Below are 18,852 nucleotides of genomic sequence, written 5' to 3' on the forward strand. Positions count from 1 at the left end.
TGAACTCTAGGATGGAGAATTAAATAAAAAGCTAGCACGCTGGAAAGGAATCACACACAAAAGTTGGCACCTGCGCAAGTGCGTAGCCGCCTCCTTTGCAAACAGCTCTTAGGCCTGTGCACAAGCCTATAAAAGAAACCACTGGCAGTAGACCCACCATAAATGAGAGTTCCCAATATACCGGCCTCGGGGGCTTTGCTTGCAGAGGGGAAGAAAAGGCTCTAGTACGCATCAGCTCAGCTCTGTTCAGCTGTTTAATGGCAGGTATTGGCCCTTCCCCAAAGGCCCCCCAACAGGCCTCACTCTTCTTTATGCCCAGTGGCCTGTTAACATGACAGAGGAGGATAGTTTGAAATCACACGCCGCTGACTTAGAGGATCCGCTTGACCTCGAGTGCTGCCTCGACCACGTTATAGATGGGCGGCTTGGCAGGCTGGGACGAAGGTGGGGCAATGTTTTGCTGGTTGACAATCATCAGTGGATTGATCTGGCTCAGAACCTCGTCGTTCACCGAGATGCCATCCAGGTACTGCTTGAGCAGCTGCCTCAGCCTGAGGTTGTCTTGGAGCAGCGCTTGCTTCGTCCGCTCCAGCGAAAGCTGCTCCAGCCTCACCTTGTTGTATCTCTGCCAGAAGCGCTCCAGCCCCACGTAATCATGCATCATCTGGAAAAGACAGGCTTCTGGGTTGGTTCTAAGGAGCTGCATCGCTGTCTTTGGACAAGAATCCCTGCTTTGAGTCAGTGGCTCCATTGGGAGAAACAAAGCGCTCTTGAGCAGTCACTAAGTCGGGAAATGCTTCTTGTGAATGTAGCACCCAAAGGTCTTGTAGCAAAGATTACCGTATTTTTCGCTCCATAAGACACACTTTTTTCCTCTTAAAATCTAAGGGGAAATGTCTGTGCGTCCTATGGAGTGAATGTGTGGTCCCTGGGGCTGGGGGGGGCGGGCTTCCCTTGCCAGCCCTGACCTGCTCTTTGGGGCTGGGGCTGGAGGAAATCCGGGTTTCCCCCGCCAGCCCCGCCAAGCTCCTGAGCAGCTCTGGAGTAGCCCACGAAGCCTCCGTAGGGCAGCGGGGAGCCTTCATCCCACTGCCCTGGGGAGGCTTCGCGCGGCTATCCCTGGCCTTTGTGGGAGGTGGGGGAAGGGACAGAGCGAGGCTCTCTCACTTCCCCCACCTCCCGCGAAAGCCCCCAAGAGTCACATTTTTTCCCCTTGAATTCCCCCCCCTCAAAAAAAAGTAGGTGCGCCTTATGGTCAGGTGCGCCTTATGGAGCGAAAAATACGGTATTTCTTATAGCTGTGTGGCAAGCAAACGCCACAAAGTCAGGTGGGCCTGGATAGAGAGGCAGGCAGAATGCATTCTGGGAAAGTACCAAAGGCAAAGGGGAAAACTTTGCATGATGCTAAGTGCATCACTTGAAGTTGCATGGTGGTTCCCCTGCTGTGAAGAGCAGACATAGGGAGCCTGATCAGGATTGGGGATGTGACATGGGGGTTAATGCTGCCCCTGCCATGGTCTGAATGAAAACCCACCCCAGCTGCTGCTGCTAGCCTTGGGGTGGGTGTTCCCATTGGTGCCAGGGCTGTATTGCCTCAATCTGACCATTCCTTCTGGGAACGAACAGCCCTGAATGCTAAACTGGAGACACAGAATAACCCTGACAATGAAGCAAAAGAACTGTTTCCTCCTCTGCTGGTGAAGCAGGCACACATGCCTTCCTCCCCTTTCCACACACAGACAATTCACCTGGGCTAGTGGCTCTTCCGGCTTCTCCAGGACCACCTTATCCACAGTCTTCTGTTCTTCCCAGGTCAGGGAACTGGCATAAAATGGCAGCACTTTCTCCTCCTCCGACTCTAGCCTGCGGCACATCTCAGCCAGGCGCAGGATCAGCTCTGCCTGTAGGGAACAATAATCAGACTTTGTTTTCCTCTATCTGGCACAGGATACACTTCCCAGGGTTGGGTCTTGCACTGGAGTGTCTCTGTATAGTTCTAAAGTGGGAGTTTTAGTTCTCTGGAGGGCTAGGAATGCCTTCACAGGATTTTCAGCACTTTTACCAAACTACAATTCCCGGGATTTTTTAGAGCAGGGTGAGGAGCTTCTGCTCCTCCTGATGTTTGTTGCTGGATTCTAGCACCCAGAACTCCTAGCCTGGCCAGCGGTCAGGAGTGGTGGAACTGGTGGTTCTGACAACTGGAGGATCATAAGTTCCTCAATCCTGCTTTAGGGAAAGCCATGGCAATTAAATGAGTATAAAACCAATAAAAGTTTGTAATGTAGGTTTAGTTGCCTACAGTCACATGAGGGAAACTCTGAACTGTACATCTCGGCTAAAAGAGCAGCATGCACGGAATCTGCTTTGCTCTCTGGGAGTTTTGAGTTTCCACCACTATGTCAGGGCACTTTCAAGCCATGCATGGCTCCTTTGGGAAGAAGAGGCTATAGGCTGTGTACACATTAATGGCTCAAAATGCAGCTAAATTGTTCTTTTTCTCAATCCAGATTGAAGCTGGTTTGAGGGGAAGCACAACAAAGCACAGTATTTCGTAAGAAACCACCACATAGATATGAATTGTGGATAATGCCATGTGCACACTACTTCTCTAACCTGTGGTGGGAGCACATGGGTGCAGCGTGAACACAGCCTGTATCTCGTTGCCACATTACAATCATCCCTGGGCTCCTGTATCTTTAAGAGTCACCACACATGATGTCCCCCCCCCCCATGCTGAAGTAATCTGTGTAAGAAGGGACATGTACACCACTTTGTGAGAAAACACAACTGTCCTCTGAAAGCTGCTCAGCACCCTGGGTTCTAAGCGGATTATTGTGACAAAATGAGAACCATGCACAATTTTCACACAAGAGTCCATATGGGTTCCCCGCACCATGAAGAGATTTAAGATTTGGAGTTATTTAAATGTACACTAAAATATCATGTGACTGGGACGAACACATCTGTGGCAACATGTCTGTCACACCGGGACACTCAAAAGAGAGCCAGAATTGCGGGCAGCTCCTTGGCGAGGGAAGATTATGTGACAAGATTTACAGGCACACGGTATAGTATGCAAAGCACTTGTTCTATTATAGTGCAAGGAATTAGGTTTGCACAATGGAATCCCCACCCCCCGCATGCATGCCCTGCACCCACCCCAAATCTGCTCCAGAAGGTTGGGGGAAATCCCAGAACAGACTTAAGGGATGCACAGGGAGAGGAGGACAGCCAAAACTCCCTTGTGCTGATCAAATGAGTGCTTTCGATGCTGTCCATAGTGTCTGGAAAGAACATCATCCTTTCAAGACAGAGGAGACAAGGAGTCTTGGGAAGGCTTGCATCCTCTCCTGCCATCTGAGGCTGGGAGGACCAGCATTATTTTTTTTAAAGAACCTTTCTAAACCGATAGATAGATAAATAGATAGATGATCTCAAGTGTACAAAAACTCAAGTACAAAAACCCCCATTGATATAAAACCACTAAAAACGAACCAGGATCTGAAATTGAAAAATGAAACAGAGCATCATAGGATAGAAAAGTAAAGGGTCCAACTTTAATAATCAGGGTAAACCTGCACAAGAAAGCTATGCATTCAACGGGGTGGTGGCTAAAAGGAACCACATGCTAAAAACCTCCATGTAGCCTAGAAGGATAAGGTGAAGCCTTCACTACTGCTGCTTCTCTCTCTCTCACCATTTCTTATTTTTGCAGGAATTCCCAGCCATCTCTTCTGTTTGAACAGTCCCAGCCACTGTTTGTTCCTTTCCCCAGTCAAGCACACCTTATCTTTGCCCCCAATAGACTGTGCAGCTCCCTCCCTGCTCCTCCTCTGGAAGTGCTTTCTGTCCCAGCGTGGCTAGGACTAAGAGAGGCAGGAGTCAAGCTCCGCTGCTCTCCAAGGTGATGTGGGAGCACATGCACACAGAGTAGCCATTGCTTCTTAAAATAGTTTAAAGAAAGGTAGGGGGGAAATAGGTGGGAGGTTTTTAACCCTATTATTCTACCTCAGCTGCTCACGAGTGTAATATATCTCATATGCAACATGGGAAACAAAGGGCAATTCCTCTAAGCAAGGGAGCTTCTCAGCAAGGGAGGTAAAACCTGGCTCATTCCTCCCTGCCTTGGAAATGTCAGCAGTATAGGCATCTGTGTTCATTCAGGAGGCGGTAGCCCCCCCCCCCCGAAAGCTAGTCTCCACTAAAACAGCTTTATTTGGAGCCAACCAGGTGCTATTTTTATAGACCAAAGCTGTGCTTGCACATAATCTGCAAGAACTCTCCTGGATCTGAACTCCATTTTGGGAATCCCAAGGGCTACCAGAGACCACCAAAAGTTTGATTTCTGCATGTTCTCTTCGGCCAGGGGTGAACGAAGGGGTCGTGACACCCAGGGCGGCAAACCGCTATGTGCAGCACATGTGCAGCGGCACATGCATGCGCTGTACGTAACGACGCTGCACGTATACTGTACATAGCGGTTTGCTGCTGGCACCACTCCAGCGCCATACAGACAGTGCTGGGATCCTCTGCTCGCGGCTGCAGGATTCTCCGTTTGCGACGGTAGTGGAGGGATCCCACCGCCATCCGTACGGCGCTGAAGCAGCGCCGGTGGCAAACCACTACGTACAGTGCATGTGCGGCGGCATTACATACAGCGCATGCATGCGACGACGCATGTGCGCTGTACATAGCGGTTTGCCACTGGCACCGGAATCCTCTGCTTTCAGCTGCAGCCCCTGAGGATCCTCCACATGTGGCGATGGCACAATGGCTGCTTGCGCCGCCATGAGGTGCCTTCATTTCACACCCCCCCCCCAAGACATGGCACCCGGGGCACACTGGCGCACCATCACCCCCCCCCCCATTGCGACGCCACTGTTTCAGCCAACTTCGTTCTCCCCATCCTATGTACTTTCTCAATTTGTGGGAGGAAGGAGCCTGAGGAGAAGAAGAAGAGTTTGGATTTGATATCCCACTTTATCACTACCCAAAGGAGTCTCAAAGCAGCTAACAATCTCCTTTCCCTTCCTCTGTGAGGTGAGTGGGGCTGAGAGACTTCAGAGAAGTGTGACTAGCCCTAGGTCACCCAGCAGCTGCATGTGGAGGAGTGGAGACGGGAACCCAGTTCACCAGATTACGAGTCTACCACTCTTAACCACTACACCACACTGCCTCTCTACACCACACATGGGTAGACCATGATTAACCAAAAGTGCATACAGTTTTACCTTCTGCATAACACGTTCCAACACTTTGAGAGCCCCGCTGCTCTCCCTGGACAGCTTAGCCAGGTTGCTACGGGCCTTGGCTCTGGCCCGGTTCATCTCGCTCTTCAGCTTCTGCAGCTGCTTCAGCACCACCTCCTTCTCATCGCGGACTCGCCGGTTCTGCTCCTCGCTCTCCCGTGCATGAAGAGCAATCTTGTTCTTCAGGATGCCAATGAGGTCCTGGTGACAAGAGAGGGATCTAGCCAGCCGACAGGAGGGCTTCTGTGGCAACTATAAACTGAAACTCATGGCTGCAGGAAGAGGTGCGATTAGGTGGCCATTTTGGTTTGCAGCTTTGGTGGTGTGAGATTTTACTGTTGTGGGGGTTCAGATTAATAATGGGATGAGGAACAACTGCAGATATTTATAAGGCATGGGAGATGGGGGCGGGGTTTCAGGAGGATCTGTTGCTCCGCCCACCACTGGTATGCATCACCAGACGTTTGCCCATGAATCTATTTTCCCCACATCTACAGAAAAAAACCATATCATTACGTACATATACACATATTGACTTCCTTCCTTTGTTCTAAGACCTCAGAAATTTTACTCTTACTATATTGTTGTTTCTGGTTAGATTACATCTATCTTTGTACTTTTTTTTTTTTAACACCATTTCCCCCCCCCCCTTTAACCCTGTAAAGCATCATTCATTACATACCAATATACTTACTCCAGAACAATGTTTTTTCATATACTCTTTAGCACAACCCCAATATGTGTATATGTACGTAATGATAAGGTTTTTTTCTGTAGATGTGTGCTTTTTCGTTTTTGTTTAGTGTTGTTTTGTTTCCTTTGCTTTTTTTTTTTTTTGCTTTTTTCTGCTTTTTTTTGTATGTTCTGTTCTTTTTTGTTTGTATAGTATTATTTTGGATTCAATGTTTGTAATTTTTGTTATGATTATGCATTGGGGGGGAAAATTAAAAAAAAGAATCTATTTTTCCCCAGGTTCTTCTGTTGGTGGGATGAGGGGGAGAAGGTCGATTTATGGAGAAGAGTGCTGGAGGCTGGTGAATTTTTTATCTTTTCCAGCCTTCCAATTCTGTCCACTGAGCTTTGCAGGCCCAAATCAAATGTTCAGTGCTCCCTCCATCGGGCATGACGTCCACGGCTACCACTGGAATGGCAGCCAGACCAGGATCTACCCACATAGAGGGGATACAAAGGGAAAGGACCCCTGACAGTTAAGTCCAGTCACAGACGACTCTGGGGTTGCGGCGCTCATCTCGCTTTACAGGTCGAGGGAGCCAGCGTTTGTCCACAGAGTTTTCCCCCCCTGGGCCTTATGGCCAGCATGACTAAGCTGCTTCTGGTGCAACGGAACACCGAAACCAGAGCAGCACACAGAAACGGCGTTTACCTTCCCGCCGGAGTGGTACCTATTTATCTACTTGCACTTTGATGTGCTTTCGAACTGCTAGGTTGGCAGGAGCTGAGACCGAGCAACAGGAGCTCACCCCGTCGCGGGGATTCGAACTGATGACCTTCTGATCGGCAAGCCCAAGAGGCTCAGTGGTTTAGCGCCACTTGCCACCCGCGTCCCTTACATAGAGGGGATAGTTCATATAAATTAATCCACAGACACCCTGTTTCCTGCAATCAACAGCAACACTTCAAGATAAGGCCATGATAATCACCAATGCAGGTAAAGGCCCTGCAAAGAGTGTCTTCACCATGGGAACCCAACTAAGCTGTGAGCCAAGTGGCAACCTCACACACTCCTGGAGATCATTGCAAGTGGACTGCCAATTCTAGAAACTGGGCCACCGGTTAGGTATCTCTCTTGATGGTGAACTGCAAGGGGTGGGGGGATATAGGTCAATGAAGGTAACTTGGGCAGGCTGTTAATGCTGCCATTTTGAAAGAACACCACTGCGTAGAAGGGACAGCACAGCAATATCTCAGCTGCAGGAGAAAACAATGCCTGAATAAAGCCCAAATGTTTCCCTGGTTTGACCAGCCCAAGCAGGGCCACTCACTTGCATCTTCTGCAGTTTCCTCATCTGCATCTCAATCTCCTTGGTGCTCTTCTCATCTCTGCGTTTGAGGCCTTCAAAGGCAAACTTACGGTCTTCCGTTGCCTCTGTGTAAGTACGCAAGGCCTGCTGGAAGCGTTTCCACAGCTCCTCCACTTTACCCTCCAACTGCATGCGCAGGTAATGCTTCTCCTCCAAGTTCTGGGGCGGAAATGAACACAGATTAGTATTCTGTTAGCAGAACAGCCGGTCCTATTCTGGTCTGCTCTGGAGTTTTCCAGTCAACTGACTGATTTTGGACTAACCCTAGATAAGCCTGCCTGCCCAGGAACTCCTTTCCCAAGCAAAAGAATACCATACATTTAGAGCACATCAGATGCACACTGAAAGCTCATGACTTCCCCCAAAGAATCCTGGGAACTGTAGTTTGTTAAGGATGCTGGGAAATGTAGCTCTATGGGAGGAAACTACACTTTGGAAGATTCTTTAGGGGAAGTCGTGAGCTTTAAATGTGCATTGGATGTGCTCTAAATGTACGGTGTGGAGGATCTGCCCTTTAAAAAAAAGTTATTGTTTGTTATTATGCTATATATTTGTGTAATTTTAGATTATAAATTGCCCTGTCATATTTGGATGAAGAGCAGTACAGAAATTTAATATAAATAAATAAAAAGCCTTAGTATGCCCAACTGGTTTTCTTTGGGGTTTTTAAAATCATGAGTATGGGCTCCAGCAACAAGAAACCTTGTACCTGGAGAAATAAGGAGGACCTGCACATAGTTTCAGCTACAGTCTTGTTTCCCCAATCACTAGAATCTCTCATATGGCTCTTCTTGGGATCTTACATGGAACTGGTTTTTACAGCATCAGCTCTGTGGGTTCTTTCTTCCTCCCCGCCCAGTAATGTGTGGCATAACACAATGCATGAAAATGACGCCATGCGCCTGTGCATTCCCCCAGCCTGCGAGCCAATTATGTGGGGGGGGTGTGTGTGAAGGGGCTACAAAATCAGGTCATGAGTTGATTCGCTACACATTACTGGGAAGAAGAGAGAAAGAAATATACAGCAGAGGTGGTTCCATGTTTCTTTCAGTGTCTAGTTCTGTCTGTAGACCAGTTCAGCCACTGACTACAGCTATATGTGCAAGAAAACACAGGGATGGTAATGGGTGTATTTTGATTACATAAAATGTGTTTGAGCTGGGGCCCTTCATCACAGAGGCAGCTACAAATCAATGGAGGGGAAATAAACCCAAACGAAGTATATGATGATGAGTGTTAACAGACAAAGAGTTGAAGGAATACACATAGGCTTCCAGTCAAATGAGGTGCCAATGCCCGATATTGGGTGCAGGATATATTTAGAACCTTTATAATTTCAAGGAAGTCCTGGCATGACTAAACCTCCGTTGAACATCTCCATGTAGCTTCTACCCGTCCCACATTCTTTCTTCCTTTGTTTTTTTAAATTAACCAATATATAAACATATTGGCACAAAGCAGACGCATAAGAACACTGAAGGAGCCTGCTGGATGAGGCCCCAACTTGCATATTAAATAACTTTTAAAAGACCTATGAAAGGCAGGTTTCAGGGATACGCCATTGCTAAAACGTGCATATATTTTTTCCTGAGGATATTGTCCGTTTCAAAATATGATAAATCCTCCCATTCGTTAGCAAACTTAGAAATTGCCGTAAGTTCCTCCCTGAGTTTTAACCCAGACCTTGTTCTTGACGTCATCTCTTGTACTCTGGAAGTCGAGCCTGGCCTCGTATTCACTGTCAGTAAAGTTTTGCTCCATGGCCAGCAGCACATCCTGCAGGTACCGGCTCTCTAGATTATGGTGACCTATAATTATCTTCCTGGTGAAAATATGAAAAGCCACGTGAGTTCTAAGAGTCCAACGAAACACAGTTTTCCACAGTTGCTGAGCCACCATCTTTCCCAGCCCCGCCTCCCTCCCTCCTTCCCTTCTACCTCTCTGTGTCAAACTCCTTCTGCAGAGCTTGCAGCTCCGTTTGGTAATCCTCCTCTAAGTAGCCAATGCGGCAGCGCTGGAGTTCCAACAGCTGGTCTATGTTGTGCAAGTGGCTGCGCAAAGCATGCGCATATTGAGCTTCTGCCTCCGTGAGGTCCTTAGCGAGGGACTGGAGGGGACAGAGATGCATTAGACAACCACAGCAGGAGACCAATCTGTTTTAAAGAGCTAAAGAATTCCACACTAAAAATACTGAGAATGCTAAGACCTAAAATAATAAATTGTGGTATCTGAAATAACTTATATTAAGCTGGTAAACACACATAAAGCTTCTGAACTGAATCTGCTGTGGATTGGCCCTGGCATTCCACACTGCATTCAGTTCTTATACCACTGGGACCCACTGATAGCAATAATAAAGAACTGTTAAGAGGTCATTGCAGAATTGTACAAAGTGCAAACCACTTTTGCCTACAATACAGATGTGCCCTTTGTTATTCCCCTTTGCTCCTTATTGGCAAGTGTCACAGAGCTGCAGTGAGTCTCAGAAGCTGTGTGACTTCCCTCTCCAATCTCTAAGAGAGCCATTCACAGTTTCACAGTCTCCTTCCAAGGGCTTTTCCCAGCCAGGGCTCACCTTAATGACATTGTCTTTGCAGTCCACCACACGTTCAAAGGTCTGGCTAAGAATCTCGATGTCCTTACGCAGCTCCCTGGCCTTGACTTCACGGAGCACCGTGCGCCACTGTAGGGTGATCTTGTGCAGGTTTAGTTCACTGTTGCGCTCCTCTTTGGCCAGTTTTTCCTGCATTGAGAGCCACAACTTTACCCAGGCAAGCCCAACACAGCCCAGACATCGCAAGATAAGGAACCAGACAAAGAATAGAGGTAGGAGGCAGTAAAATTTGTTTCCTAAAACCATTCTGATCACAAAACTAGTGACTGATCAATAAACACAAGATGCTGGGCTACATGAGCCTTTGGTCTGATAAAAAAGGAATTTTCTTATGTTCTTAAGATGGGAACCTTCTCCACAAGTCAGACACCACTTACACTGGTCACATATTAGCCCCAGTGTCAACTGAGCACCCTGAACATGTTCTGTGCTGATCAACTGCATTGAAATAGCACTGATCCTTTCAGAGTGATGTGGGAGTGCCTTTAAATGATCATCAGGAAAGACTTCCCAAATGTAAAGCCCCTTAGGTCATGTCAATATAGCAGACAGACTGGGGGACTTGTGAAACGTCTTTGGAGGTGTTCATGAAGACACTGTAGGACCACTTTAAATTTAGGGATTTGTATCACTGGGGTCTTCCAACTCTATTGCCATGTTTACCTGAAACTATTCATTACATGACCCAATTCCAGTTTCATACTCAATATGCTACCAAGTCAGTTGGTAAGAAAAGGAACTGAAAGCATTTCAGGCTAATTGGCAGAAACCTTTGGTCAGAAGAAAAGAGATATGATAAAAACTAGAGTGACACACAATCTAAGCTTCCGGTACTAAATTTAAATTCACCCGTTGCCATGGCCCTCTATTGCACACATAGGGTCCTACAGGACCGCCTCTCCCGGTCTGCCCCACGGAGAGCCTCAAGGTCCATAAATAGCAACACCCTAGTGGTCCCAGGCCCTAAGGAAGTTAGATTAGCTTCAACCAGGGCCAGGGCCTTCTCAACACTGGCTCCGGCCTGGTGGAACACTCTGTCTCATGAGACCAGGGCCCTGCAGGATCTGATCTCTTTCCACAGGGCCTGTAAGACAGAGTTGTTCCGCCTGGCCTTTGGCTTGGAGCCAATTTGATTCCCTCCCTCTCTTTCTTTCTTTTTTCTTTTTCCTTTCCTTTCTCCTCCTGTGATGAGGCTGCATTTTAATATTTTAATGCTTCAATATTTTAAGGTATTTTAATCTTGTTTTTAAGTTGTATTCATTCAACTTGTTTTTATTATTGCTTGTTAGCCGCTCTGAGCCCAGCCTTGGCTGGGGAGGGCGGGGTATATGCTTGTTGTAGCAGCAATCAGTTCAATTTAATATCAAAAGCTTCAATAAGGGCTGCACTGTAACTCTGCTCATTGGTCTGAATCTTCATGAGTTAAGAAGTCAGGTGACCATGAGAATCATCCACAGCTCACTTTCTCCAATATAGGCTCCAAGGCCTTTCACTATTCTTCCATCTGAGTAACTTGTTGCCTGCCTACATCAAGCTATTTACCCATCTGCCTGCCTTCTATGTCTTCCGTCTTACAGCAGAACAGAAGCAAAGGCCCCCAAAATGGTACAGAACAGTAATTATAGAAAAATCCCAAAGGTGTTGAGCTTGAAAGACTTCCTCAAAGTAGTTTTAAGATAAACTCCAGCAATACAGGCAGCCATTTAATTAAACATCTATTTTGCTCTCAAAGAAATTCTCCTCTGGGGAAAAGCACTGAGCTCAAAATGTGTTGAGATTCTAGGATTTCCCAATAAAGATTGTGTCTGCCTCCAAACCACTAACCTAGTTTTGACCTTTTGCCTTCCAGAGATTACATATAAACTCTCACTACAATCTGCCATGCTAGATTCAAGCTCTTTCACCTCCTGGCTGCATAAAATGCTGCGGTCAGAGAATACAATTTTAAAACAACTCTTTCTGTTTTCCATCCTGCGTTATCTTACAAGTGGCACGTTGCAGACTAAAAGATGTTCTTAGCGTCACTGCTGAGAACACCCTAAGATTATGTGATTCACCCTGTTCTCTCACATTTGGAAACAAGACCCCTGGAGTACTGTTCTGAATTGTGAGCAGGTCTGCTGACACTCTTCTCCCCACAACATGCCACATATCTTCATGCTTCCTTGTAGCACAAACCCCTTTATGTCCAGGCAAACAAATGGTACCTTTAGGAACTGGGCCAGCATGTCCTCCTTCTTCTTCGTCATTTCTTCCTCAGCCAGCCGCTTCTGTTGCATCATAATCAGCCGTTCTTCATCAGTCAGGGCCGCCCGCTTGCGCCCTCGCTTCTTCGGCATGACTGCACCTATAATGGAGGAAAGTACAAAGAGGAGGAACCCAAGCCTCCTCCTACCCCTTTGGTCTATGCTAAAGGGGGGCAGCTCTAATTGTCAGACCACTTCTGTACCTATACCTCTTTTGTCAGTATAGACCAGTGATGGCCAAACTTGGCCCTCCAGCTGTTTTGGGACTACAATTCCCACCATCCCTGACCACTGGTCCTGTTAGCTAGGGATGATGGGAGTTGTAGTCCCAAAACAGTTGGAGGGCCAGGTTTGGCCATCACTGGTATAGACACACCAATATGGCTCTATTGTAGCCTCCTTTCACTTGTTGTCCATACCCATTCCTTCTTTATTATCCTGGCCTTGCTTTAAGGATCTCAGGATTATGAACATCAGAGGTGGGAAACCTGTAGCCCTACAGATGCTGACTCCAACTCCCATCAGCCCCCACCAACATGATCAACGGCCAGGAATGATGGGAGTTGTAGTCCAACCTCATCTGGAGGGCCACAGATCCCCCACGCATAGTGTGCATGGTCCCTCCCCCTTTCATCCACATATAATCCTGTGACACTGATTAGGTTGAGAAATCATGGCAGGTCCAAAGCCACCCAGGGAGCTTGATGGCGAAGTCCCTGTTTGAACCTGGCTCTCCTCAGATTAAGTCTACTAGCTCTCTCTTTCTTGCCTTTTATTTCCTTCCCTCACCATTATTTTTTATCGCAATTCTTAGAACTCACCTTGCCTGAAGCTTCAAATCTGGGTCAATCCACTGCCTCACAGGCTAGCTATGAAGGCTTTTCCACCAACACTACCAAAGGTTTGTGAGGGACACGTCTGATGAGACCAGAATTGCCAGGAATGCCTATTAGAGGAGAGGAAGCAAGCATGGATGAGCTTAGAAATGGCAAATAATCAAACATCATTGTGGCCTGATGTCAGGGAACTGCCATCAGTACTGGAGGGGGAGAGCGAAAGCCAGAGGGATTCCAGAGAGCGTCCAGGGATCGGGAGGAGCAGCCCATCTTCTGGGGCAGAGAATCAGCGTAGCACCAGTGGAGAAGGGGGGCAGCTGGGGGAAGTGGCGAGGTGGTCTCATGACTCCTTGCCTGGGACCAGCGGGGAGAGTAGGGGTCCTCCATTGCCCACGCCCTCCCTGTGCAGAAGGCTTCCGCGCAGAGAGGGTAGGCAGAGACTAGGCGTCAAAGAACTTCTTTGCTGGAAGAAGTTTAAGAAATGCCCACTGACGGATTCTTCCAGCGATTGAGTCAGCCACGGGTGAGTGGCTGTCCAGACAGAAAAGGTTCACTTTGACAACCCAGCCAGGTGTTTGCACCCAGCCGGGGAGATAGGCACCTGCTTACGCACGAGCAACCCCTAGAACCATTACACCTGACTTGGTTGTCCTTTGGGTGGCCCCACTTCCTAAAAAGTAGCGTTGCCACGTTGTTTACGGACAGATGCTCTGTGCTTTCTTTAAAGCAGTGTGTAGAGGTCAGAAATCAACAAGTCGTGTCTCCTGCTGTCACTGCTTTTTCATGCCAGGTAATGCTCCCATTTTAAATGATTACCTGTCATGCATCTGTTCAAGGAGCAGAGCCTCTGTCCTTAAAGAAGTGGCAAATAAGTTGGAGACAATCCCTTTTTCTTTCTTGTTAGATGTGTTATCCTGCCTGTAAAGTATCCCTCCCTCCTGGGATCAGTTTTGCCATCTAACCCACGCTCACGAGACTATCTTCTGGTTTCTCCCATCAACAAAGCATACGACACCTGTTGTCAGAAGCTCTTAAAGCACTAATTCCCAAAAGGTGTGGCCTGACATAACTGCTAATGGCCACAGGAAATATATTGGCATAATCAAGGGCTCCTGAGAGCCCAAAGCACCAAGCAAAGATTGCTCACTGTGCCCGTCTCTCTCTGTGGCGTCTCTCCATCAGATGCCTTTGGCTCACCCACCCCTGCCCTAGGCCCAATTACCCAGCCTCTGGGGAGAAGGAAGGAGGGCTGCATCTCTGCATGAGTCGCTCCTCTGGGATCACCTGCTTCCAGGCACCTGAAGCTGAGGAGAAACACACAGCTCCCCTGAGCCTGGGTAATTCTCACTCTTACATAAATGAGGTGGAGGAAAAGGCTTTTTGGGTATACGGATGACGATGCATGATTTTAATTTAAAAAAAAACCACATGGATCCAACAGAAATGCTTCATGTTGGATGCTCCCCCTTAGCTGTTGTTTAGTCATTTAGTCGTGTCCGACTCTTCGTGACCCCATGGACCAGAGCATGCCAGGCACTCCTGCCTTTCACTGCCTCCCGCAGTTTGGTCAAATTCATGCTGGTAGCTTCGAGAACACTGTCCCACCATCTCGTCCTCTGTCGTCCCCTTCTCCTTGTGCCCTCCATCTTCCCCAACATCAGGGTCTTTTCCAGGGAGTCTTCTCTTCTCATAAGGTGGCCAAAGTCTTGGAGCCTCAGCTTCAGGATCTGTCCTTCCAGTGAGCACTCAGGGCTGATTTCCTTCAGAATGGAGAGGTTTGATCTTCTTGCAGTCCATGGGACTCTCAAGAGTCTTCTCCAGCACCATAATTCAAAAGCATCAATTCTTCGGCAATCAGCCTTCTTTATGGTCCAGCTCTCACTTCCGTACATCACTACTGGGAAACCCATAGCTTTTATTATACGGGCCTTTGTTGGCAAGGTGATGTCTCTGCTTTTGAAGATGCTGTCTAGGTTTGTCTCCCCCTTGCGCAGTCCTAATTTTGATATGGTGATGTGGCACCACCCCCTGAAAGGAAGGCAGGCAGGCAGGAACTTCGGATCTTGGATGCGGCGCAAAACATCTTCCCAGCCAGTCTCCTGTCGTGGTTAAACCTGCCCCCCCTCCCGCGCACCCCCCCCCGGCTTCGCTACCCCGCCGCCGCGCCTACCTCTCTGTTTCCCCCTTGTTGCTGCCGGCCGAGTCCCTCCGGTCTCCTAGCAACTGCCTCCCCGGCCAGAGCGAGGGCGGCGCAGCCGTGGAGGGCGGAGTCGGAGCGCCCTCTCTGGGCGGCCCGCTGGGCGAAGCGGCCTCTGACGATCCTTCCGACGCGGCCAGCAGCGTCCGGAGACTTTTCCAGGGTCCCTGAGGGGCGGGCCGTCTCATCCAACCCCGTGCCATGCAGGGATCTCGACGCAGGATCCCCAGTCCGCTTTGCAACCATGCCGGACCCTGCTTTGCGCTGCAAAGCTGCTGGCAGTTTTATTGCTGTACCTGCTGCTGCTGCTGCTGCTGCTGCTGCTGCTGCTGGACTCCGTCTGTCTCGAGAGCAGCGCCGGATTTACGGATAAGCTAAACAAGCTCTCTTGCCCCCCCCCCCCAATATACTTCTTCTTAATTGTATTTCACTATTAATATACACAGCCACTGCCACAACGTCCTTTCTTCTATCAGATCAAAATGAGCCGATAACAGCAAAGGTTGCTAGGTTCATAGCAGGGGCAATCAGAATGTTGTTGTTGTTTAGTCATGTCCGACTCTTCGTGACCCCCTGGACCAGAGCACGCCAGGCACTCCTGTCTTCCACCGCCTCCCGCAGTTTGGTCAGGCTCATGTTTGTAGCTTCGAGAACACTATCCAACCATCTCATCCTCTGTCGTCCCCTTCTCCTTGTGCCCTCCATCTTTCCCAACATCAGGGTCTTTTCCAGGAGTCTTCTCTTCTCATGAGGTGGCCAAAGTACTGGAGTCTCAGCTTCAGGATCTCTCCTTCCAGTGAGCACTCAGGTCTGATTTCCTTAAGAATGGATGCGTTTGATCTTCTTGCAGTCCATGGGACTCTCAAGAGTCTCCTCCAGCACCATAATTCAAAAGCATCAATTCTTCGGCGATCAGCCTTCTTTATGGTCCAGCTCTCACTTCCATACATCACTACTGGGAAAACCATGGCTTTAACTATACGGACCTTTGTTGGTAAGGTGATGTCTCTACTTTTTAAGATGTTGTCTAGATTTGCCATCGCCTTTCTCCCAAGGAGCAGGCGTCTTTTAATTTCGTGACTGCTGTCACCATCTGCAGTGATCATGGAGCCCAAGAAAATAAAATCTCTCACTGCCTCCATTTCTTCCCCTTCTATTTGCCAGGAGGTGATGGGACCAGTGGTCATGATCTTCGTTTTTTTGATGTTGAGCTTCAGACCATATTTTGCGCTTTCCTCTTTCACCCTCATTAAAAGGTTCTTTAATTCCTCCTCACTTTCTGCCATCAAGGTTGTGTCATCTGCATATCTGAGGTTGTTGATATTTCTTCCGGCGATCTTAATTCCGGCTTGGGATTCATCCAGCCCAGCCTTTTGCATGATGAATTCTGCATATAAGTTAAATAAGCAGGGGGACAATATACAGCCTTGTCGTACTCCTTTCCCAATTTTGAACCAATCAGTTGTTCCATATCCAGTTCTAACTGTAGCTTCTTGTCCCACATAGAGATTTCTCAGGAGACACATGAGGTGATCAGGCACTCCCATTTCTTTAAGAACTTGCCATAGTTTGCTGTGGTCGACACAGTCAAAGGCTTTTGCATAGTCAATGAAGCAGAAGTAGATGTCTTTCTGGAACTCTCTAGCTTTCTCCATAATCCAGCGCATGTTTGCAATTTGGTCTCTGGTTCCTCTGCCTCTTCTAAATCCAGCTTGCACTTCTGGGAGTTCTCGGTCCACATACTGCTTAAGCCTGCCTTGTAGAATTTTAAGCATAACCTTGCTAGCGTGTGAAATGAGTGCAATTGTGCGGTAGTTGGAGCATTCTTTGGCACTTCCCTTCTTTGGGATTGGGATGTAGACTGATCTTCTCCAATCCTCTGGCCACTGCTGAGTTTTCCAAATTTGCTGGCATATTGAGTGTAGCACCTTAACAGCATCATCTTTTAAAATTTTAAATAATTCAGCTGGAATATCATCACTTCCACTGGCCTTGTTATTAGCGATGCTTTCTAAGGCCCATTTGACTTCACTTTCCAGGATGTCTGGCTCAAGGTCAACAACCACACTACCTGGGGTATACGAGACATCAATTTCTTTCTGGTATAGTTCCTCTGTGTATTCTTGCCACCTCTTCTTGATGTCTTCTGCTTCTGTTAGCTCCTTTCCACTTTTGTCTTTTATTATGGAAATCTTTGTACAAAATGTTCCTTTCATATCTCCAATTTTCTTGAACAGATCTCTGGTTTTTCCCATTCTATTGTTTTCCTCTATTTCTTTGCATTGCTCGTTTAAGAAGGCCTTTTTGTCTCTCCTTGCTATTTTTTGGAAATCTGCATTCAATTTCCTGTATCTTTCACTATCTCCCTCGCATTTTGCTTGCCTTCTCTCCCCCGCTATTTGTAAGGCCTCGTTTGCTATTTGTAAGGCCTCGTTTGTAAGGCAATCAGAATAAGGGCCACTAACTGGCGGCTGATTCAGGACTTTAAATTGTGCTCTTGTATCAAACTTCCTTTTCTGCATATACTGTAATGTTTTACTGTTGCTATGGCCATTGGCTAATGCGAATAAAGTTTTATCTTATCTATTAATATACTTCTTCTTAATTGTATTTCAGTTCAACAGTTACTTTGATAAAATACGTCTTTTGTTATGTGCAAATGGCTTGAGATACCTGTTAAGTCCATAAATTACTATATAGCATATATTCAACACACAAAAACAGCGACAATTTGTTGTTGGCAAAGGACAGCTGGACATATCCTGCGCTGCCCAGACAACAAGACTGATGTGGTCCAAAGGAGCAAGATATTTGGCACCAGCTTGGCTGCAGGAGTTGCCACCCAACTGTCTTAGGGACTCCACTCTGGTTTTGTGCAGGGTTTATTCCATAGCCTTTTCTTCTATGATATCCCTCAAGGCAGAGGAGGTTTAGGATCAGAGTTTTCCTTCTCTGAGATAGGCTACCTTTCCAGTGAGCCCCATCCATCCCTCACGTCCCTCTACATCACATGCAGAAAGTGCCTGTCTTCGCATGCAGGGCAAGTCCCTAACTCACAGAGGGTTTGAGACCCATTGGCTACTCTCATCTGGTTTAGCCAGCTAGCTGAGATGTTTTTAAAGGGGGGAGAAAAGGGGGGTCCCATATAATTGGGTTCGGGGGGATAGTATTTTGGAGAAGCCAGTGTAGCAGCCTCACAGCGGAGGCTGGAAAAAGCCCTCTTTTCTCTCTCTTGCAGCTGCTGTCTGCTCTAACCTACCTCACAGGGTTGTTGTGAGGATAAAAATGTGAGGGGAGGAGGACTATGCTCGCCCCCTTGAGCTCCCTAGAGGAAAGCTGGGGTAGAAACATAATAAATAAATAAAGGGTATGAGGATCCCAATGAAATTGGTCTGCTAGTTTTGAACAGGGGCTTGTTTTGCTTCAATTTTAACACTCATTTGTGAGCTGCTCCGAGCTTTAAAAATGTGGGATTGAAATATTTTCAAGAAATCAATAAAATGAGTGCTGCAGTCCACAAAGGAGCAAAGACCTGGTTGAAAAGCTGCTGGTTGGTAGCAGGATTCAATTTTCAACCAGGTCTTTGCCCCTATGTTATTAGCAGAGATGCTCTGCAGTCCAGTTGCCTAAGGCTGTTACGTTATACCCGTGGCATTCCATATGTTATT

At 47.6% G+C, this 18,852-nt stretch overlaps 1 protein-coding gene across 2 annotated transcripts; it reads right to left on the reverse strand.

The window, feature by feature from the left end:
* Positions 1-236: 236 nt before the first annotated feature.
* Positions 237-15,334, reverse strand: DRC2 (dynein regulatory complex subunit 2). Of its 2 annotated transcripts, XM_028721376.2 has the most exons (10): positions 15,158-15,332; positions 12,973-13,097; positions 12,113-12,252; positions 9,867-10,034; positions 9,229-9,398; positions 8,975-9,113; positions 7,253-7,450; positions 5,232-5,450; positions 1,749-1,901; positions 237-664 (listed from the first exon to the last, which is right to left on the reverse strand). In XM_028721376.2, the coding sequence occupies exons 3-10, from the start codon at positions 12,242-12,244 to the stop codon at positions 371-373; spliced, it is 1,473 nt and encodes a 490-aa protein (XP_028577209.1). In that variant the 5' UTR covers positions 12,245-12,252; positions 12,973-13,097; positions 15,158-15,332; the 3' UTR covers positions 237-370. The 2 variants fall into 2 exon arrangements, with proteins under 2 accessions (XP_028577209.1, XP_077779920.1); XM_077923794.1 differs by lacking the exon at positions 5,232-5,450 and having other exon boundaries at positions 15,158-15,334.
* Positions 15,335-18,852: the final 3,518 nt, after the last annotated feature.

Source organism: Podarcis muralis, chromosome 2 (genome assembly GCF_964188315.1).
Source record: "Podarcis muralis chromosome 2, rPodMur119.hap1.1, whole genome shotgun sequence".
Classification (NCBI taxonomy): Eukaryota; Metazoa; Chordata; class Lepidosauria; order Squamata; family Lacertidae; genus Podarcis; species Podarcis muralis.

Coding starts and splice junctions, on each gene's coding strand:
- DRC2 (XM_028721376.2), bottom strand. CDS start 12,244: ATGCCGAAGAAGCGAGGGCGCAAGCGGGCGGCCCTGACTGATGAAGAA. Junction 10,035..12,112: donor TGCTGGCCCAGTTCCTAAAG/GTACCATTTGTT, acceptor CTCTCAATGCAG/GAAAAACTGGCCAAAGAGGA. Junction 1,902..5,231: donor TGGAACGTGTTATGCAGAAG/GTAAAACTGTAT, acceptor TGTTCCCTACAG/GCAGAGCTGATCCTGCGCCT.